This window comes from Arvicanthis niloticus, chromosome 22 (assembly GCF_011762505.2).
Source record: "Arvicanthis niloticus isolate mArvNil1 chromosome 22, mArvNil1.pat.X, whole genome shotgun sequence".
NCBI lineage: Eukaryota > Metazoa > Chordata > Mammalia > Rodentia > Muridae > Arvicanthis > Arvicanthis niloticus.
The window spans coordinates 51,040,308-51,057,118 of NC_133429.1; the positions used below are offsets into that span (position 1 = coordinate 51,040,308).

At 37.0% G+C, this 16,811-nt stretch overlaps 1 protein-coding gene across 1 annotated transcript; it reads left to right on the plus strand.

The window, feature by feature from the left end:
* The first annotated feature begins 479 nt into the window (after window positions 1–479).
* LOC143436414 (olfactory receptor 6C3-like) lies at window positions 480–4,022 on the plus strand. Its single transcript, XM_076920753.1, has 2 exons — window positions 480–621; window positions 2,605–4,022. The coding sequence occupies exon 2, from the start codon at window positions 2,630–2,632 to the stop codon at window positions 3,566–3,568; it is 939 nt and encodes a 312-aa protein (XP_076776868.1). The 5' UTR covers window positions 480–621; window positions 2,605–2,629; the 3' UTR covers window positions 3,569–4,022.
* The last annotated feature ends 12,789 nt before the right edge of the window (window positions 4,023–16,811 follow it).

Here is a 16,811-nt window from a genome sequence, read left to right on the forward strand (position 1 = left end):
GGGGGACAGGGAGGGGGTTAACAACTGGACTGTAAAAAAGTAATAAAAATGGATGTAAAAGTATCTCTGTGGTGGCATTTAAAGTCTTTTGGGTATAGGTCTAATAATGGTATATTTGGGTCATGTGGTAATTTTATTTTTAGTTTTTTGAGAAAACCCCCATATGGATACTGATATCCATAGTGAATGCAACACATTATATTTTCACCAGTTTCAAATAACGTTTTGTTGATTTGTAAAGATATTAAATAGTGTTCACTAGTTGTTCACTTTCTCTGTGCTCTAAAAATGTACAGATGAATAAGGTATGTACGGCTAGCCTTAACAAATGAAAGATTGTAGAATAGTTCAGCCCAGTACTTCAGCAATCCCAAAGGAACTGAAAACAAATGATCTCCCAAGTGGGAAGCCGTCCATGTATTATTAGGAAAATAAGTTTGGCTGAAAGAAAAGGAAGCTGGTTGCACTAGGGCATTTGTTTGAAGCTTTCATCTCCCTACCTATGATATTGCTGTGCTTTGTGGACAGATGTTTCATCAGAGCATCACATCTGAAGTCATCTCTACTTGCTTCCTTCCTTTCTCAAACTGGTCTTTTGGGGATTTACAGTGACCACGGAAGGTAAAACTGTCTTATCCCTATGTGATAATCAATCCTTACCTATTTCAGAGAACTTTATAATGTTTCACCACCCACTATTCTCTAGAAATTAAAGAACTGTGATTAAAGATAATTTGCTTTGCAGGCCAGTCCTAGACATGTCTGTTCCTACATAAAAGATGTTATAGATATATTTTTAGTTTTGACACTGCTATAAATCATTCATGTACTTAAGAATATCCTTCATCTATGTGAGAGGATTTTATGTAATAGATATGAGGTTGAACTAATCATCAAACTCTCTTGAATTGCAAATATTCTTTGTTAGGGGTAGGGCTTTGGTTCCACTTTATTCTCTCCTTGCTGTGATCTTTGTTTGGGTTGTATGTTTGTTTGTGTCTGCTGTCATAGACTCTGCAAAGTCACTACTGTAGTCCCATTGTGTCTGGGTGATACTGTTTACTTGTAGTCATCCAAGACCTGTGGCTCTTATAATGTTAAAGCCTCCTTTTCCTCACACAAAACCTAATCATGCACACTTTAACCCTAAAACCATCCATTTTTAGAAAACAGAAAGCAGTGTCTGACTATTCAAACTATGTGAAGTTGCTAGATTTAATTGCAACAATATAATTTAGAGAGCATCATTAATATAGAAATTGTAGGTGAATGTAGAGGCTTTATGTAAGCTCACAAATGAGAGATTTAGAAACATATATCTGTAAATACATTTTTTTCCTTTCAAGATAGTCTAGACCAAGGGTTTCTGCTTTAAGAGGAATGAACAAATAAAGGCAACAATTCTAACATGGAGGGAACGTCATTGCATCATTTCAGTGGCGATGGTAATATATATATATATATATATATATATATATATATATATATATATTTCTAATGTATTGCATTAAAATAATTCTTTTTTACTTTGCAAATTGTTTGCAGCTATTGTAAGTTTACTATTATAACAGCCATGTCCTATCCAGGATATAGAACCCAACTGCACTTCTCCCTATCCCACAGTTCATATCCTCTTTTATATAATGTTCATTGGGTGCCAGTGGATAGTGAGGCATGACAGCTGTTCTGTTTGAGACCAAATATTTAGCAGCCACTTTGACCTATCTCCCACTGCTGAAAGGGTATTATTAAACCAAAGTTTAGAGCTGCAATCATCTATGTTTATGAACATAAATATTTGGAAAGCAGTTTTCATGCCCACTTGGCAAAACCAAACAAACACCCCCCCCAAAAAAAAAAAAAACCACTGATAGTATATTCATCAAGAGGAATGGTGACCTATCTGTCCATAGACTTTTAACCAATCTTACAGTGGCAGGCATGTATTCCCTCCAATACAGCATATCTCATATGGAAGCAATTTGGTGCCCTTAGAACATTCATGTCATTATTGACATGTTGGGCATATATATTCAGGAAGTTCAGTGTTGTGTCATAAAGGGTCTATATCTGAATGTGACCAGTTATTACTCCTCCTCCTAAACAGCTTACATAGAACTTCCCAGCACTATCAATACTAGCCAGCATGATGGAATCTTCTAGCCTCTTTCAACATTGAATATTCTGTATTCTGTATCTAAACTATGCAGTGTCTTCAGTAGTAGGGTATTGCTTTTTAGTTTTGGAGTAAAACCAAGAATAATGGAAACAGTCTGTGTTGTTTTGAGAGTTTCCGAGGCATGCTTGGCCAACAGTTCATAGAGAGGTGTCTTGCATCTGGCACTAGTGTTTTAATTTGAAGCATACTGTTTCTCTGAGCAGTGTTGACCACCCATGTAAAGTATTTCTATTTTGTCTCCTTTAAAAATATATTATTTTAGTTACTTTATAGATCAATAGGTTACTAGATGGCTTTATCATATAAGCATAGTTTATTTGACTCCTCTCCCAGCCTTTAGCCTCATACACCTTCTCCTTTAACTCTTTATTCTAGTCAACTTTCATATTGCTATATTAAACTCTTTGTTTTGTTTTCAATCATAGATTTTGTTAAAAGAAAAGTATCAGTATGAGAAACCACACTGTGATCATAGAGTTTGTGTTGTTGGGTATACCAGACACACCAGAACTTCAACTTGTACTTTTCATCTTTTTATTAATAACTTACATATTAAGTGTCACTGGAAACCTAACCATCATCATCCTCACCTTGATAGACGCTCGTTTAAAGACTCCTATGTATTTCTTTCTCCAGAATTTCTCCTTCTTAGAAATTATATTCACCAGTGTTTCAATTCCTAGATTCTTGGGGTCAATAATTACTAAAGTCAAGACCATTTCCTATAACAACTGTTTGGCTCAGTTATATTTCTTTATCTCCTTGGGAGTGTCTGAGTTCTTTCTTCTAACTGCTATGTCTTACGATCGCTATGTTGCCATCTGCAAACCACTGCACTACACCCTCATCATGAATCAGAAAGTCTGCACCCTCCTTGTCCTCACTTCATGGCTGGCAGGATTCCTGACCATCTTCCCACCATTAATGTTGGTCCTCAAGTTAGACTTCTGTGCTTCTAATGTCATTGATCACTTCTCCTGTGACTACTTCCCCATTCTACGGCTCTCCTGCTCAGATACAAGGAGTTTAGAGATGATTGGTTTTTACTTTGCTTTTGTCACTCTGCTGTTCACACTGGCTCTAGTGATCTTGTCCTACATCTGCATCATCAGCACCATTCTGAGGTTCCCATCTGCCAGTCAGAGGAAAAAGGCTTTCTCCACCTGCTCCTCTCACATGATTGTCATCTCCATGTCCTATGGAAGCTGCATTTTTATCTATGTGAAACCTTCTGCAAATGAAAGAGCTTCACTGACCAAAGCAGTAGCTGTTCTCAATACTTCAATTGCCCCTATGCTGAACCCCTTTATTTATACATTAAGGAACCAACAAGTAAGACAAGCTTTCAAAGATTTGATTTACAAAGTACTGTTGTATAGAAGTAAATGAAAGAATGTGTTGATGTGATGAAATGCCATTGTAAAGATTTAATAAAGATAATTTGTAATTTTTATTATTCCAGGTAAGTTGAAAATATAAAAATATAAAAGGTAGTGCAAGTCTATCATTTCACTCAATTCATTATTAGAATCCTAATTTTAATCAACACAAATAAGGGAAATTGAAACTATATTTTGAAACGTGACATGTTCAAAGGGAGTATAAATGTTTGTTATATATATATATATATATATATATATATATATATTGACAAAAGCGAATCTTCTCTATATTTCCCCTTTAACACATGATAGCCTATGTAGTTCTGTTTTGAAAAAATACATTCTTACTAATAGGTAATCTGATGTTAACAACTACTAGCCATATGAATTAATGAAAAGTATAAAATTTCTCTAAACCTTACTTTTTATTTAAAATAAAGATGAAAATTTCACATTTATAAGATTAAATGAAATTAAATATACAAACTTTTAGTTGAAGAACTAAATAATGCCTATAATAAATCACCACTCTTATGAATATGCTGTTAAAGGCTGAGAATTAATTCCGACTTACAGAAAAGGGAATACCATAGCTTTTCTCACAGATTTGGTGCTGTACAATTTTTTTATATTTTTATTGGATATTTTATTTACATTTCAGATGCCATCCCTTTTCCCCTAGAAAATCCCTATCCCATGCTCCCTTTTCCTTTTTGTTTTTATACAATTTTTTTAAAATGTTAATCAATGGTTTTATAAGTTTGGTAATGTTCAATCAGAAGTGTAACCCACTACCTAACCTAGATATATCAACTATCTTTGACTGGTGGAGACACGTGAACATCTGCCTCCATGCCCCACCCTCTCTTTCTCTCTCTCTCATCACCTAGCTTCTTCTCTCCTTCTTCTTCTCCTCTCCTTACTCCTTTTCTTCCTCTCAGTACTCCTTCCCCCTTAGCTCCTCCTACATCTCACCCTTCCTGTTAAAATAAAACTTTTCTCTCAAAATACAATTAGAGCATAGTTATTCCTAATTGTACCAGTGAGGTACAAGATAGTCCTAATACCCAGTCCATCATTTTGTTGACTAACCAGAACCTCTGTCATCTCTCCTAACTAAAATACTTAGTTTTGAACCTGGCTTTTTTCTTGGCTTTAGAGTGAATGTCAGCTGAAGACCATCCACTCAGATCTTTTCTCTCAAAGTAAATAGCCAGGATTGGCTATGAGACTATAGGTATTCAACCCCGCCAGAAATCCAGATGACTGAGTTAGCTGAAATTATGGGAAGCACTAAACATAGCTTCTAAACCTTAGCCAATTTGTAGAGACGGCTGAACACCTGGACGGTCCCTATATTACAGAACGTTGGTGCATCAAATCTTCAGCCTTCTGGCCCAGAATCATCTGACAGACCTTAGTGCTGCAGAATTATTAAGGGCTGATTACTCTGTCTAGGCAGATATAATCAGTCGACTATTCTGCAAGTGTGTCCTTTTCTGGACAATAATTTGTCTGTAGATGGAAAGAGGCAATTCTTGCCTAGTGGCTTCTCCCCACAGCTAGATTAACTCTAAAGATGCTCAATTTCTTCTTAGAATCCACGACAGGAAGATTTCAGGAGCAGACAGGTCTCTAACCAAAATGAACATTAATACAGAAATATTTGTAATGTCAATTCTATGGACTTCTGACATTTTTTGTTTGTTTGTTTTTGTTTTTTTATTATATTTTATTTACATTTCAGATGCCATCCCCTTTCCCCATTTCCCCTCCCTAGAAAACCCCTGTCCCATGCCCCCCGTTCCTTTTTGCTTTTATACAATTTTTTAAAATGTTAATCAAAGGATTTATAAGTTTGGTAATGCTCAATCAGAAGCGTAACCCAATACCCAACCTAGATATAAAAACTATCTTTGACTGGTGGAGACATGTGAACATCTGCCTCCATGCCCCCTCTCTTTCTCTCTCTCATCACCTAGCTTCTCCTTCATCTTCTCTCCTTACTCCATCTCTTCCTCTCTCCTTCCCACTTAGCTCCTCCTACATATCACTCTTCCTGTTAAAGTAAAACTTTTCTCTCAAAATACAATTAGAGCATACTTATTCCTAATTGTACTGGTAAGGTACAAGATAGTCCTAATACCCAGTCCATCATTTTGTTGACTAACCAGAACCTCTGTCATCTCTCCTAACTAAAACACTTACTTTTGATCCGGGCTTTTTTTTTTTTTTTTTTTTTTTTTTGGCTTTAGAGTGAATGTCAGCTGAAGACCATCCACTCAGATCTTTTCTCTCAAAGTAAATAGCCAGGATTGGCTATGAGACTATAGGTATTCAACCCCATCAGAAATACAGAATGACTGAGTTAACTGAAGTTATGGGAAGCACTAAACATAGCTTCTAAAACTTAACCAATTTTTAGAGACCGCTGAACACCTGAAAAGCCCCTATACTACCGAATGTTGGCGCATCAAATCTTCAGCCTTCTGGCCCAGAGTCATCTGACAGACCTTAGTGATGCAGGATTATTAAGGGCTGATTACTCTGTCTAGGCAGATATAATCAATCGACTATTCTGCATGTGTGTCCTTTTCTGGACAGTAATTTGTCTGTAGATGGAAAGAGGCAATTCTTGCCTAGTGGCTGTCACTGCACAACTGGAGTAACTCCAAGGATGCTGAATTTCTTCTTAGAATTCACGACAGGAAGCTGTCAGGAGCAGACAGGTCTCTAATCAAAATGAACATTAATATATAAATATTTGTAACGTCAATTCTATGGACTTCTGATGTTTTGAAAACCAACTATCCATGTAAGGTAATCTGGACTGTTGTCTGTTAACTCCTCTTAGCTATTTCTAAATAAAATATAGAAAACACCCTAACAATAAACTCAAAGCCATGAATTTTCTATATTCCCTTAACTCACAGGCTGACCATCTCAAATCAGTTAAAAAAGTTAAAGAAGGACTGGGTCTAAGCCTTGTATTCCTAAATGTGTTATACAGGCACAATGCCCATGAGAGTATCAATATTCATCTCACTTTTATATCAATAAGAAGCTCGTACTAATGAAAACCTTAAATTTGAAATCAAAGTAAATTTTGTACCATTTAAGAAATTAAAACTTTATCTTCATAATAATTATACAGATTTCTACCAATAGGTTATGGCTATGCAATAAATCCTAGCTAATCCTACCTGTTCCAACAAAACCACTACTTTTTCCTAGAAAGACAGCACAATATTAACCACTTTAGTCCCCAAGCCCAGGGAATAGGGGCGCTGACTCTTCATTGACTTCTTCAAGCTGATTACGGGTGTTGAGATATTAGAAGAAGGGTGGGGGGAAGAGTAAATTGATAAGCCTCTGATGCTGTGTCTTCACTGCATCCAGATGGAATTCCAGGACATTAGAGGTTTGAGCAGGTCTGCTCAGTTTGCTTGATGAGTAGATACACCACGGCTGTGTATTCTGCAATATACAATTCTCAAAACAAGTTTAGTATCAAGATAATTTTTTTTTAGAGTGCTGACATTTTATTAAAGATGTTGGTTCTAACAACTTTTCTTTTCCCCCTTTTTAAAAGTGGTTATAATATTTACATTTCAAATTTTATCCCCTTATCCCATTCCCCCTACCACCCAGGAACCCCTTATCCCATCCCCCCTCCTTGTGCTTCTTTGAGGGTGTGATTTTCCTGTTTCTATGATGCTTTTTCCATTAACATAAACTGCCTCCTAAATTTCTAAATCCTTCCATTTGTTATTAAATCTCCTTTTTGTTCTTTTCTTTTTTCCCTTTTTTCATCTTTTTTTTTCAAATTGGGTATTATATTAACATTTCAGATTTTATCCCCTTACCCCACTTCCTCCTACCACCCAGAAACCTCTTATCCCATCCCCCCTCCTCATGCTTTTATGAGGCTGTGCCCCCTCCTATCCCACACCCCCATCACCTCCTCCCCACCATCACATTACACCCCACCCCCACACTGTGTTCGATTTTCATGGGACCAAGAAGCTTCTCTCCCACCTATGCCCAACAAGGCCATCCTCTCCTACATATACCCCTGGAGTCATAGGTCCCTCTGTATGTGCTCTGGTGGCTGGTGGTTTCGACTCTGGGGGGGGTGGGCTCTGGTTGTTTGGTATTGTTGCTTTCCTCCTGGGGTCACAAACCCTTTCTGCTCCTTCAGTCTTTTCTCTAATTTCTCCATTGGGAAACCCTTGATCATATCAGTAGTTAGCTGTGAGCATCGCCCTCTGAATGTGTCAGTCTCTGGCAGACCTCTAAGGAGACAGCTATATCATGTTCTTGACAGCATGCACTTCCAGCCATCCACATCAGTGTCTAGCTTAGGTGACTGTACATGGGATGGATACCCAGGTGGAATGGTCTCCATATGGCCCTTCCTTCAGTTTCTGTCCCATGTTTTGTTTCCATATTTACTCCCTTTAGTATTTTTGTTACTCGTTCTAAGTACGAAGGCATCCCCTCTTGGTCCTCCTTCTTCATGAGCTTCATGTGGTTTGTGGGTTGAGTCTTTGCTATTCCAAGCTTTTGGGCTAACATCCGCTTAACAGTGAGTAAATACCATATGTGTTCTTTTGTGTTTGGGTTAACTCACTCAGGATGATAATTTCTAGATCCATCCATTTACCTAAAAATTTCTCAAATTCATTATTTTTAATAGCTGAGTAATACTCCATTGTGTAAATGTACCACTTTTTTTTGTATCCATTCCTCTGTTGAGGGACATCTTGGTTCTTTCCAACTTCTAGCTACTATAAATAAGGCTGCTATGAACATAGTGGAGCATATGTTATATGTTGTTATATGTTATATGTTGGAGCATCTTCTGGGTATATGCCCAGGAGTGGTATAGCTGGATCCTCAGGTAATGCTATGTCCAGTTTTCTGAGGAACCGCCAGACTGATTTCCAGAGTGGTTGTACCAGCTTGTAATACCACCAATAATGGAGGAGTGTTCCTCTTTCTCCGCATCCTCGCCAGCATCTACTATCACCTGAGTTTTTGATCTTAGCCATTCTGACTGGTGTGAGGTGGTATCTCAGGATTGTTTTAATTTGCATTTTCCTGATGACTAAGGATGTTGAGCATTTCTTAAGGTGATTCTCGGGCATTCAAGTTTCTTCTGTTGAGAATTCTTTGTTTAGCTCTGTACCCCATTTTTAATAGGGTTATTTGGTTGTCTGGAGTATAATTTCTTGAGTTCTTTGTATATCTTAGATATTAGCCCTCTATCAGATGTAGGATTCGTAATGATCTTTTCCCAATCTGTTGGTTGCCATTTTGTCTTATTGACAGTGTCCTCCTTTGCCTTGTATTTTTGTATTTTTCATAAAAAGCTTTGCAATTTTATGAGGTCTCATTTGTCAATTCTTGATCTTAGAGCACAAGCCATTGGTGTTCTGTTCATGAACTTTTCCTCCGTGCCTAGGTATTCAAGGGTCTTCCCCACCTTCTCTTCTATTAGTTTCAGTGTATCTGGTTTTAAGTGACGGTCTTTTATCCACTTAGATTTGAGCTTTGTACAAGGAGATAAGAATGGATTGATTTGCATCCTTCTACATGTTTACCTCCAGTTGAACCAGCACCATTTGCTGAAAATGCTGTCCTTTTTCCACTGGATGGTTTTAGCACCTTTGTCAAAGATCAAATGATCATAGGTGTGTGGGCTCATTTCTGGATCTTCAATTCTATTCCATTGATCTTCCTGCCTGTCTCTGTACCAATACCATGCAGTTATTATTATTATTGCTGTGTAGTACAGTTTGAGGTCAGTGATTCCCCCAGAATTTCTTTTATTGTTGAGAATAGTTCTCGCTATCCTGTTTTTTTTTTTTTTTTTTTTTGTTATTCCAAATAAATTTGCAAATTGCTCTTTCTATCTCTATGAAGCATTGATTTGGAATTTTGATGGGGATTGCATTGAATCTATAGATTGCTTTTGGCAAGATGGCCATTTTTACTAAATTAATCCTGCAAATCCAGGAGCATGGGAGATCTTTCCATCTTCTGAGATCTTCTTCTATTTCTTTCTTCAGAGATTTGAAGTTCTTGTCATACAGATCTTTCACTTGCTTGGTTAGATTCACTCCAAGATAATTTATATTGTTTGTAACTATTGTGAAGGGTGTCGTTTCCATAATTTCTTTCTCAGCTTGTTTATCTTTTGAGTATAGAAAGGCTACTGATTTGTTTGAGTTGATTTTTATATCCAGCCACTTCACTGAAGTTGTTTATCAGGTTTAGGAGTTCTCTGATGGAAATTTTAGGGTCACTTAAGTATACTATCATATCATCTGCAAATAGTGAAATTTTGATTTCTTCCTTTCCTATTTGTATCTCTTTGACTTCCTTTTGTTGTCTAATCACTCTAGCTAGGACTTCCAGTAATATATTGAATAGGTAGGGTGAGAGTTGCCAGCCTTGTCTAGTCCCTGATCTTAGTGTGATTGCTTCAAGTTTCTCTCCATTTAGTTTGATGTTGGCTTCTGGCTTGTTGTATATTGTTTTTACTATGTTTAGGTATGGACCTTGAATTCCTGATCTTTCCAAGACTTTTACCATGAAGGGATGTTGAATTCTGTCAAATGCTTTCTCAGCGTCTAGTGAGATGATCATGTGGTTTTTTTTTTCTTTGAGTTTATTTATGTAATGGATTACATTGATGGATTTCTGAATATTGAACCATCCCTGCATTCCTGGGATAAAGTCTACTTGATCATGATGGATGATTGTTTTGATGTGTTCTTGGATTCCCTTTGCGAGAATTTTATTGAGTATTTTTGCATCAATATTCATAAGAGAGATTGGTTTGTAGTTCTCTTTCTTTGTTGGGTCTTTTTGAGGCTTATGTATGAGCGTAATTGTAGCTTCATAGAATAAATTGGGTATTGTTCTTTCTGTTTCTATTCTGTGGAATAGTTTGAAGAGAATTGGTTTAAGTCTTCCTGGAAGGTCTGATAGAATTCTGCACTAAAACCATCTGGCCCCGGACTTTTTTTGGTGGGGAGATTTTTAATGACTGCTTCTATTTCTTTAGGGGTTTTGCGACTATTTAGATGGTTTATCTGCTCCTTGTTTAACTTTGGTACCTGGTATCTATCTAGAAAATTGTGTATTTGATCCAGATTTTCCAATTTTGTTGAGTATAGGCCTTTGCAGTAGGATCTGATGATTTTTTAAATTTCCTCTGTTTCTGTTGTTATGTCTCCCTTTTCAGTTCTGGTTTTATTAATTTGAATACTGTCTCTGTGCCCTTTGGTTAGTCTGGCTAACAGTTTGTCTATCTTGTTGATTTTCTCAAACAACCAGCTCCTGATTTTGTTGATATTCTGTATAATTCTTTCTGTTTCAACTTGGTTGATTTCAGCCCTGAGTTTGATTATTTCCTGCTGTCTACTCCTCTTGGGTATATTAGCTTCTTTTTGCTCTAACGCTTTCAGGTGTGCTGTCAAGTTGTTAATGTATGCTCTTTCCATTTTCTTTTTGTGGGCACTTAGAGCTCTAAGTTTTCATCTTAGTACTGCTTTCATGGAGTCCCACAGGTTTTGATATGATGTGTCCTCATTTTCATTAAATTCTAAAAAGTCTTTAATTTCTGTTTCCATGATCTGTCCATAGCTGAGAGTGGGGTGTTGAAATCTCCTTCTATTATTGTGTAGGGTGCAATATATGCTTTAAGCTTTAGTAAAGTTTCTTTTATGTATGTGGGTGCCCTTGCATTTGGGGCATAGATGTTTAGAATTGCAAGTTCCTCTTGGTACATTTTTCCTTTGATGAATATGAAGTGTCCTTCTTTATCTTTTTTGATTACTTTTGATTGAAAAATGATTTTATTTGATATTAGAATCGCTACTCCTGCTTGTTTCTTGGGACCATTTGCTTGGAAGATTGTTTTCCAACCTTTTATTCTGAGGTAGTGTCTGTCTTTGTCACAGAGGTGCATTTCCTGTATGCAGCAGAATGTCAGGTCCTGTTTATGTATCCAGTCTGATAGTCTGTGTCTTTTTATTGGTGAATTGAGTCCATTGATATTAAGAGATATTAAGGAAAAATGATTGTTACTTTCTGTTATTTTTGTTATTAGAGGTGAAATTATGTTTGTGTAGCTATCTTCTTTTGGGGTTGTTGGAGGACTACTTTCTTGCTCTTTCTTGGTTGTAGTTTCCCTGCTTGTGTTGGAGTTTTCCATCCATTATTCTTTGAAGTGCTGGATTTGTTGGACGATATTGTGAAAATTTGGTTTTGTCATGGAATATATTGGTTTCTCCATTAATAGTGATTGAGAGTTTTGCTGGGTATAGTAGTCTGGGCTGACATTTGTGATCTCTTAAGGTCTGTATAATATCAGTCCAGGATCTTCTGGTTTTTATAGTCTCTGGTGAGAAATCTGGTGTAATTATTATAGGTCTGCCTTTATATGTTACTTTGCCTTTTTCCCTTACTGCTTTTAGTATCTTCTCTTTGTTTTGTATATTTGATGCTTTGATTATTATGTGATTGGAGGTATTTCTTTTTTGGTCTAGTCTATTTGGGGTTCTGTAGGCTTCTTGTATATTTAAGGACATCTCTTTCTTTAGGTTAGGGAAGTTTTCCTCTATAATTTTGTTGAAGATATTTATTGGCCCTTTAAGTTGGGAGTCTTCATCCTCATCTATACCTATTATCCTTAGGTTTGGTCTTCTCATTGTGTCCTGGATTTCTTGGATGCTTTGTGTTAGGAGCTTTTTGTATTTAGCATTTTCTTTGTCCGTTGTATCCATGTTTTCCATGGTATCTTCTATGGCTATGCGTCTATGACTCTTGATCTTTTTCCTAGGTTTTCTATCTCCATGTAGTCTCCCTTTGAGATTTCTTTATTGTTTCTACTTTATTTTTTAGATCCTGGATGGTTTTGTGTAATTCCTTCACCTGTTTGGTTGAGTTTTCTTGCATTTCTTTAAGGGCTTCTACCTGTTTACCTGCATTCTCAAATTCTTTGAGAGTGTTGTTTATGTCCTTTTAAAAGTCCTCTATCATCATCATGAGAAGTGATTTTAATTCTGAGTCCTGCTTTTCTGATGTGATGTGGTGTTCAGGACTTGCTATGGTGGAGGAACTGGGTTCTGGTGATGCCAAGTAACTTTGGTTTCTGTTGTTTACATTTTTATGCTTGCCTTTCAACATTTGGTTAGCTGTAGTGCTGCTCGCACTCACTGGTTCTGACTGGAGTCTGCCTTTCCAGTTATCTTGGTTGTGTCAGAGCTCCTCAGGGTCTGGATGTCTCTATGATCCTGAGCTCCAGCTGTTCTGGGTACAGTGGCTTTTCTAGGATATCGATCCTGGGCCAGAAGGTAGAAGAATAGATGCTCCAATGTTTTGTAGTAGAGCGAGTGTCTAGGTGTTCAGAGATCTCTATAAATTGGCTAAGTTTTAGAAGCTATGCTTTGTGCTTCCCACAATTATAGTTAACTCAGTCATTCTGGATCTCTGACGGGGTTGAAAACTTATAGCCTCATAGCCAATCCTGGCTATTTACCTCGAGAGAAAATATTTGAGTGGATGGTCTTCAGCTGACATTTATTCTAAAGCCAAGGAAAAAGCCAGGTTCAGAACTAAGTGTTTTAGTTAGGATAGATGACAGAGGTTCTGGTTAGTCAACAAAATGATGGACAGGGTATTAGGACTATCTTGTACCTCACTGGTACAAATTGGCATAATTATGCTCTAATTGTATTTTGAGAGAAAAGTTTTATTTTAACAGGAAGGGTGATATGTAGGAGGAGCTAAGGTGGGAGGAGTACTGAGAGGAAGAGAAGCAGTAAGGAGAGGAGGTGAAGAAGGAGAGGAGAAGCTAGGTGATGAGAGAGAGAAAGAGGGGGGAGACAAGGAGGCAGATGTTCACGTGTCTCCACCAGTCAAAGATAGTTGATGTATCTAGGTTGGGTAGTGTGTTACACCTCTGATTGAGCATTACCAAACTTATAAAGCCTTTGATTGACATTTTAAAAAAATGTATAAATGCAAAAAGGAAAAGGGGGCATGGGATAGGGGTTTTCTAAGGGGTGGGGAATGAGGAAAGGGGATGGCATCTAAAGTGTAAATAAAATATCAAATAAAAAATGAAAAAAAGAAAACATAGGGATCACGTAGAATTCTATTAGTGCCAAAATATGAATATTCAGCCATCAATATATGATTGAATAAAGCCCCTTTCTTTAACAATGGAAAAAAATAATGGTGTCTCCAAGGTAGTAGACCAGCTAATTGTTTGCTGCTCTGAGTGTAGTCGCTCCTCTAGGATGCTTCAGGATATGATGTTCCCTGTTCTGCAGCTCTGCAGTCTGTGACCACTCTAGGATGCCTGCAGCTCTGTGTTCCCTGACCTTCCTAGGATGCCTGCAGCTCTGCGTTTGTGACCTCTCTAGGATGCCTCTGGATGCAGTTTCCAAAGGGGAGCAGATTAGCTGTGTGACTCCTCCAGCCACCAGGATCCGGGTGAGAGCGGTGCTGTACAATTTTTGAAGCACTAATGTTTATATGATTTCACTTCTCAAAATACTCTCTTAAAATTTCTATTTTATTTTGAATAAAAACTTGTACCTTAGAGAAGTTAATTAAGCTTAAATCACAAATCATAACAGCACATTTGAATTTTTATCTAGCTCTTAATAAACAAAGCCATATAAACCTATGATATGAAGTTGAATTTATGATGTTATAAATAAGAAATTAAGAGTTTTGAGATAGTAGCAATAATAGTATTAATTTATTTCATTTTCCTTGTTTACACTATATCTGTCTAGCTAATGAACAAAATATGAGAGTTTGAATACATGGTTTTCATAAACCTTCATTATATGAATGTTAGTATTTTTTAAATTCTTGCATAGACTTTAGTAGTCTCTCTTTTACTTGGCTTAATTCTATAAATACTACCACTCTAGAACGAATCACATAAATTATTTTGAAAAGCAGTAGAGAATCTAGTGAAATAAGTCTTCTGAGAATCCAGTGAGTTTTCCTGGTGATTCCTTGATTTATTCAGGTGAGCAGAAATCCTTGGTTATAACTTAAACACTTCAATGTATGAGCATTGATTGAAATGTATTTTTATATAATGTGAAGCTAAGCTATTCATTGCTTATACTAGTAGTTAAGTAATTCTTTTCCCTTATGCATTGACCTAAATTTTGAGCAGGAGATAAACCATGTGTAATTTCTCTAATGACTTAAAAGAGGAACAATTGCATAAACACAGAAAAAGTGGGAAAGACTGTGATTTTAAAGTTACTGTGGTTGAAGAGATGGCTCAAGGTTTAAAAGCATGTAATCCTCCTGCAAATGAGCTCAGCTTCCAGTATGCATAAACCATGTGTTAGTTCCATATAATTTGACATATTCTTTGGGCCTCCATATAGAAATGTTGCATACAAATTGATGTATATACTCAAACATACACGAAATAAAAAAAAAGGAAGAAGGAAAGGGAAGGAAGAAAGGAAGGACAAGGAAAGGAAAGAATGGAAAAGAAAAAGAAAACAGAAAAAGAAAAGAAAATAGAACAGAGAGAAAGAAAAATCAACAGTTACTATGTCACTACGGAAAATAGCAATCTAATCTGTTGGTTGCTATTTTGTCCTATTATCAGTGTCCTTTACCTTACAGAAGCTTTGCAATTTTATGAGGTCCCATTTGTTGATTCTTGATCTTAGAGCATAAACTATTGGTGTTCTGCTCAGGAAAATCCCCCCTGTGCCCATGTGTTTGAGGCTCTTCCCCACTTTCTCTTCTATTAGTTTCAGTGCATTTGGTTTTATGTGGAGGTCCTTGATCCACTTGGACTTGAGTTTTGTACTAGGAGATAAGAATGAATCAATTGACATTCTTCTACATACTGACCACCAGTTGAACCAGCATCATTTGATGAAAATGCTATCTTTTTTCTACTTGATGGCTTTAGCTCTTTTGTCAAAGATCAAGTGACCATAAGTGTGTGGGTTCATTTCTGGGTATTCAATTCTGTTCCATTGATCTACCTGCCTGTCTTTGTACCAATGCCATGCAGTTTTTGTTTTTTTTTTAATCACTATTGCTCTGTAATACAGCTTGAGGTCAGGGATGGTGATTTCCCACAGAAGTTCTTTTATTGTTGAGAATAGTTTTTGCTATCCTGAATTTTTTGTTATTCCAAATGAATTTGCAAATTGCTCTTTCTATCTCTATGAAGAATTGATTTGGAATTTGGTGGGAATTGCATTGAATCTGTAGATTGCTTGTGGCAAGATGGCCGTTTTTACTATATTAATCCTGCCAATCCATGAGCATGGGAGATATTTCCACCTTCTGAAATCTTTGATTTCTTTCTTCAGAGACTCAAAGTTCTAGTTGTACAGATCTTTCACTTGCTTGGTTAGAGTCATACCAAGGTATTTAATATTATTTGTGACTATCATAAAGGGTATTGTTTCACTAATTTCCTTTTCAGTCTATTTATCCTTTAAGTAGAGGAAGGCTACTGATTTGTTTGAGTTAATTTTATATTCAGCATCCAACAGAGGGCTAATATCCAATATATACAAAGAACTCAAGAAGTTTGACTCCAGAGAACCAAATAACCCTATTAAAAATGGGGTACAGAGCTAAACAAAGAATTATCAACTGAAGAATACCAAATGTCTGAGAAGAAATGTTCAACATTAGTCATCAGGGAACTGAAAATCAAAACAACTCTGAGATAGCACCTCACACTTATTAGAATGTCTAAGTGTGGATGCATCAATCATTCTTAGAAGGGGAAAATACTCATGGGAGCAAATACAGAGACAAAAGATGGAGCAGATACTGAAGGAAAGGTTATCTGGAGACTGCTCCACCTGGGGATCCATCCCATACACAGACACCAAACCCAGACACTATTGCAGATGCCAAGAAGTGCTTGCTGACAGGAGCCTGATACAGCTGTCTCCTGAGAGGCTCTGCCAGAACCTGGCAAATACAGAGGCGGATGCTTGTAGCCAACCATTGGACTGAGCATGAGGTCTCCAATGGAGGAGTTAGAGAAAGGACTGAAGGAGCTGAAGGGGTTTCAAACTCATAGGAAGAATAATAATATCAACCAACCAGAGCCCTCAGAGCTCCCAGGGACTAAATCACCAACCAAAGAGTACACATAGAGGGACCCATGGTTCCAGCTACATATGTAGCAGAGGATGACCTTGTCAGACATCAATGGG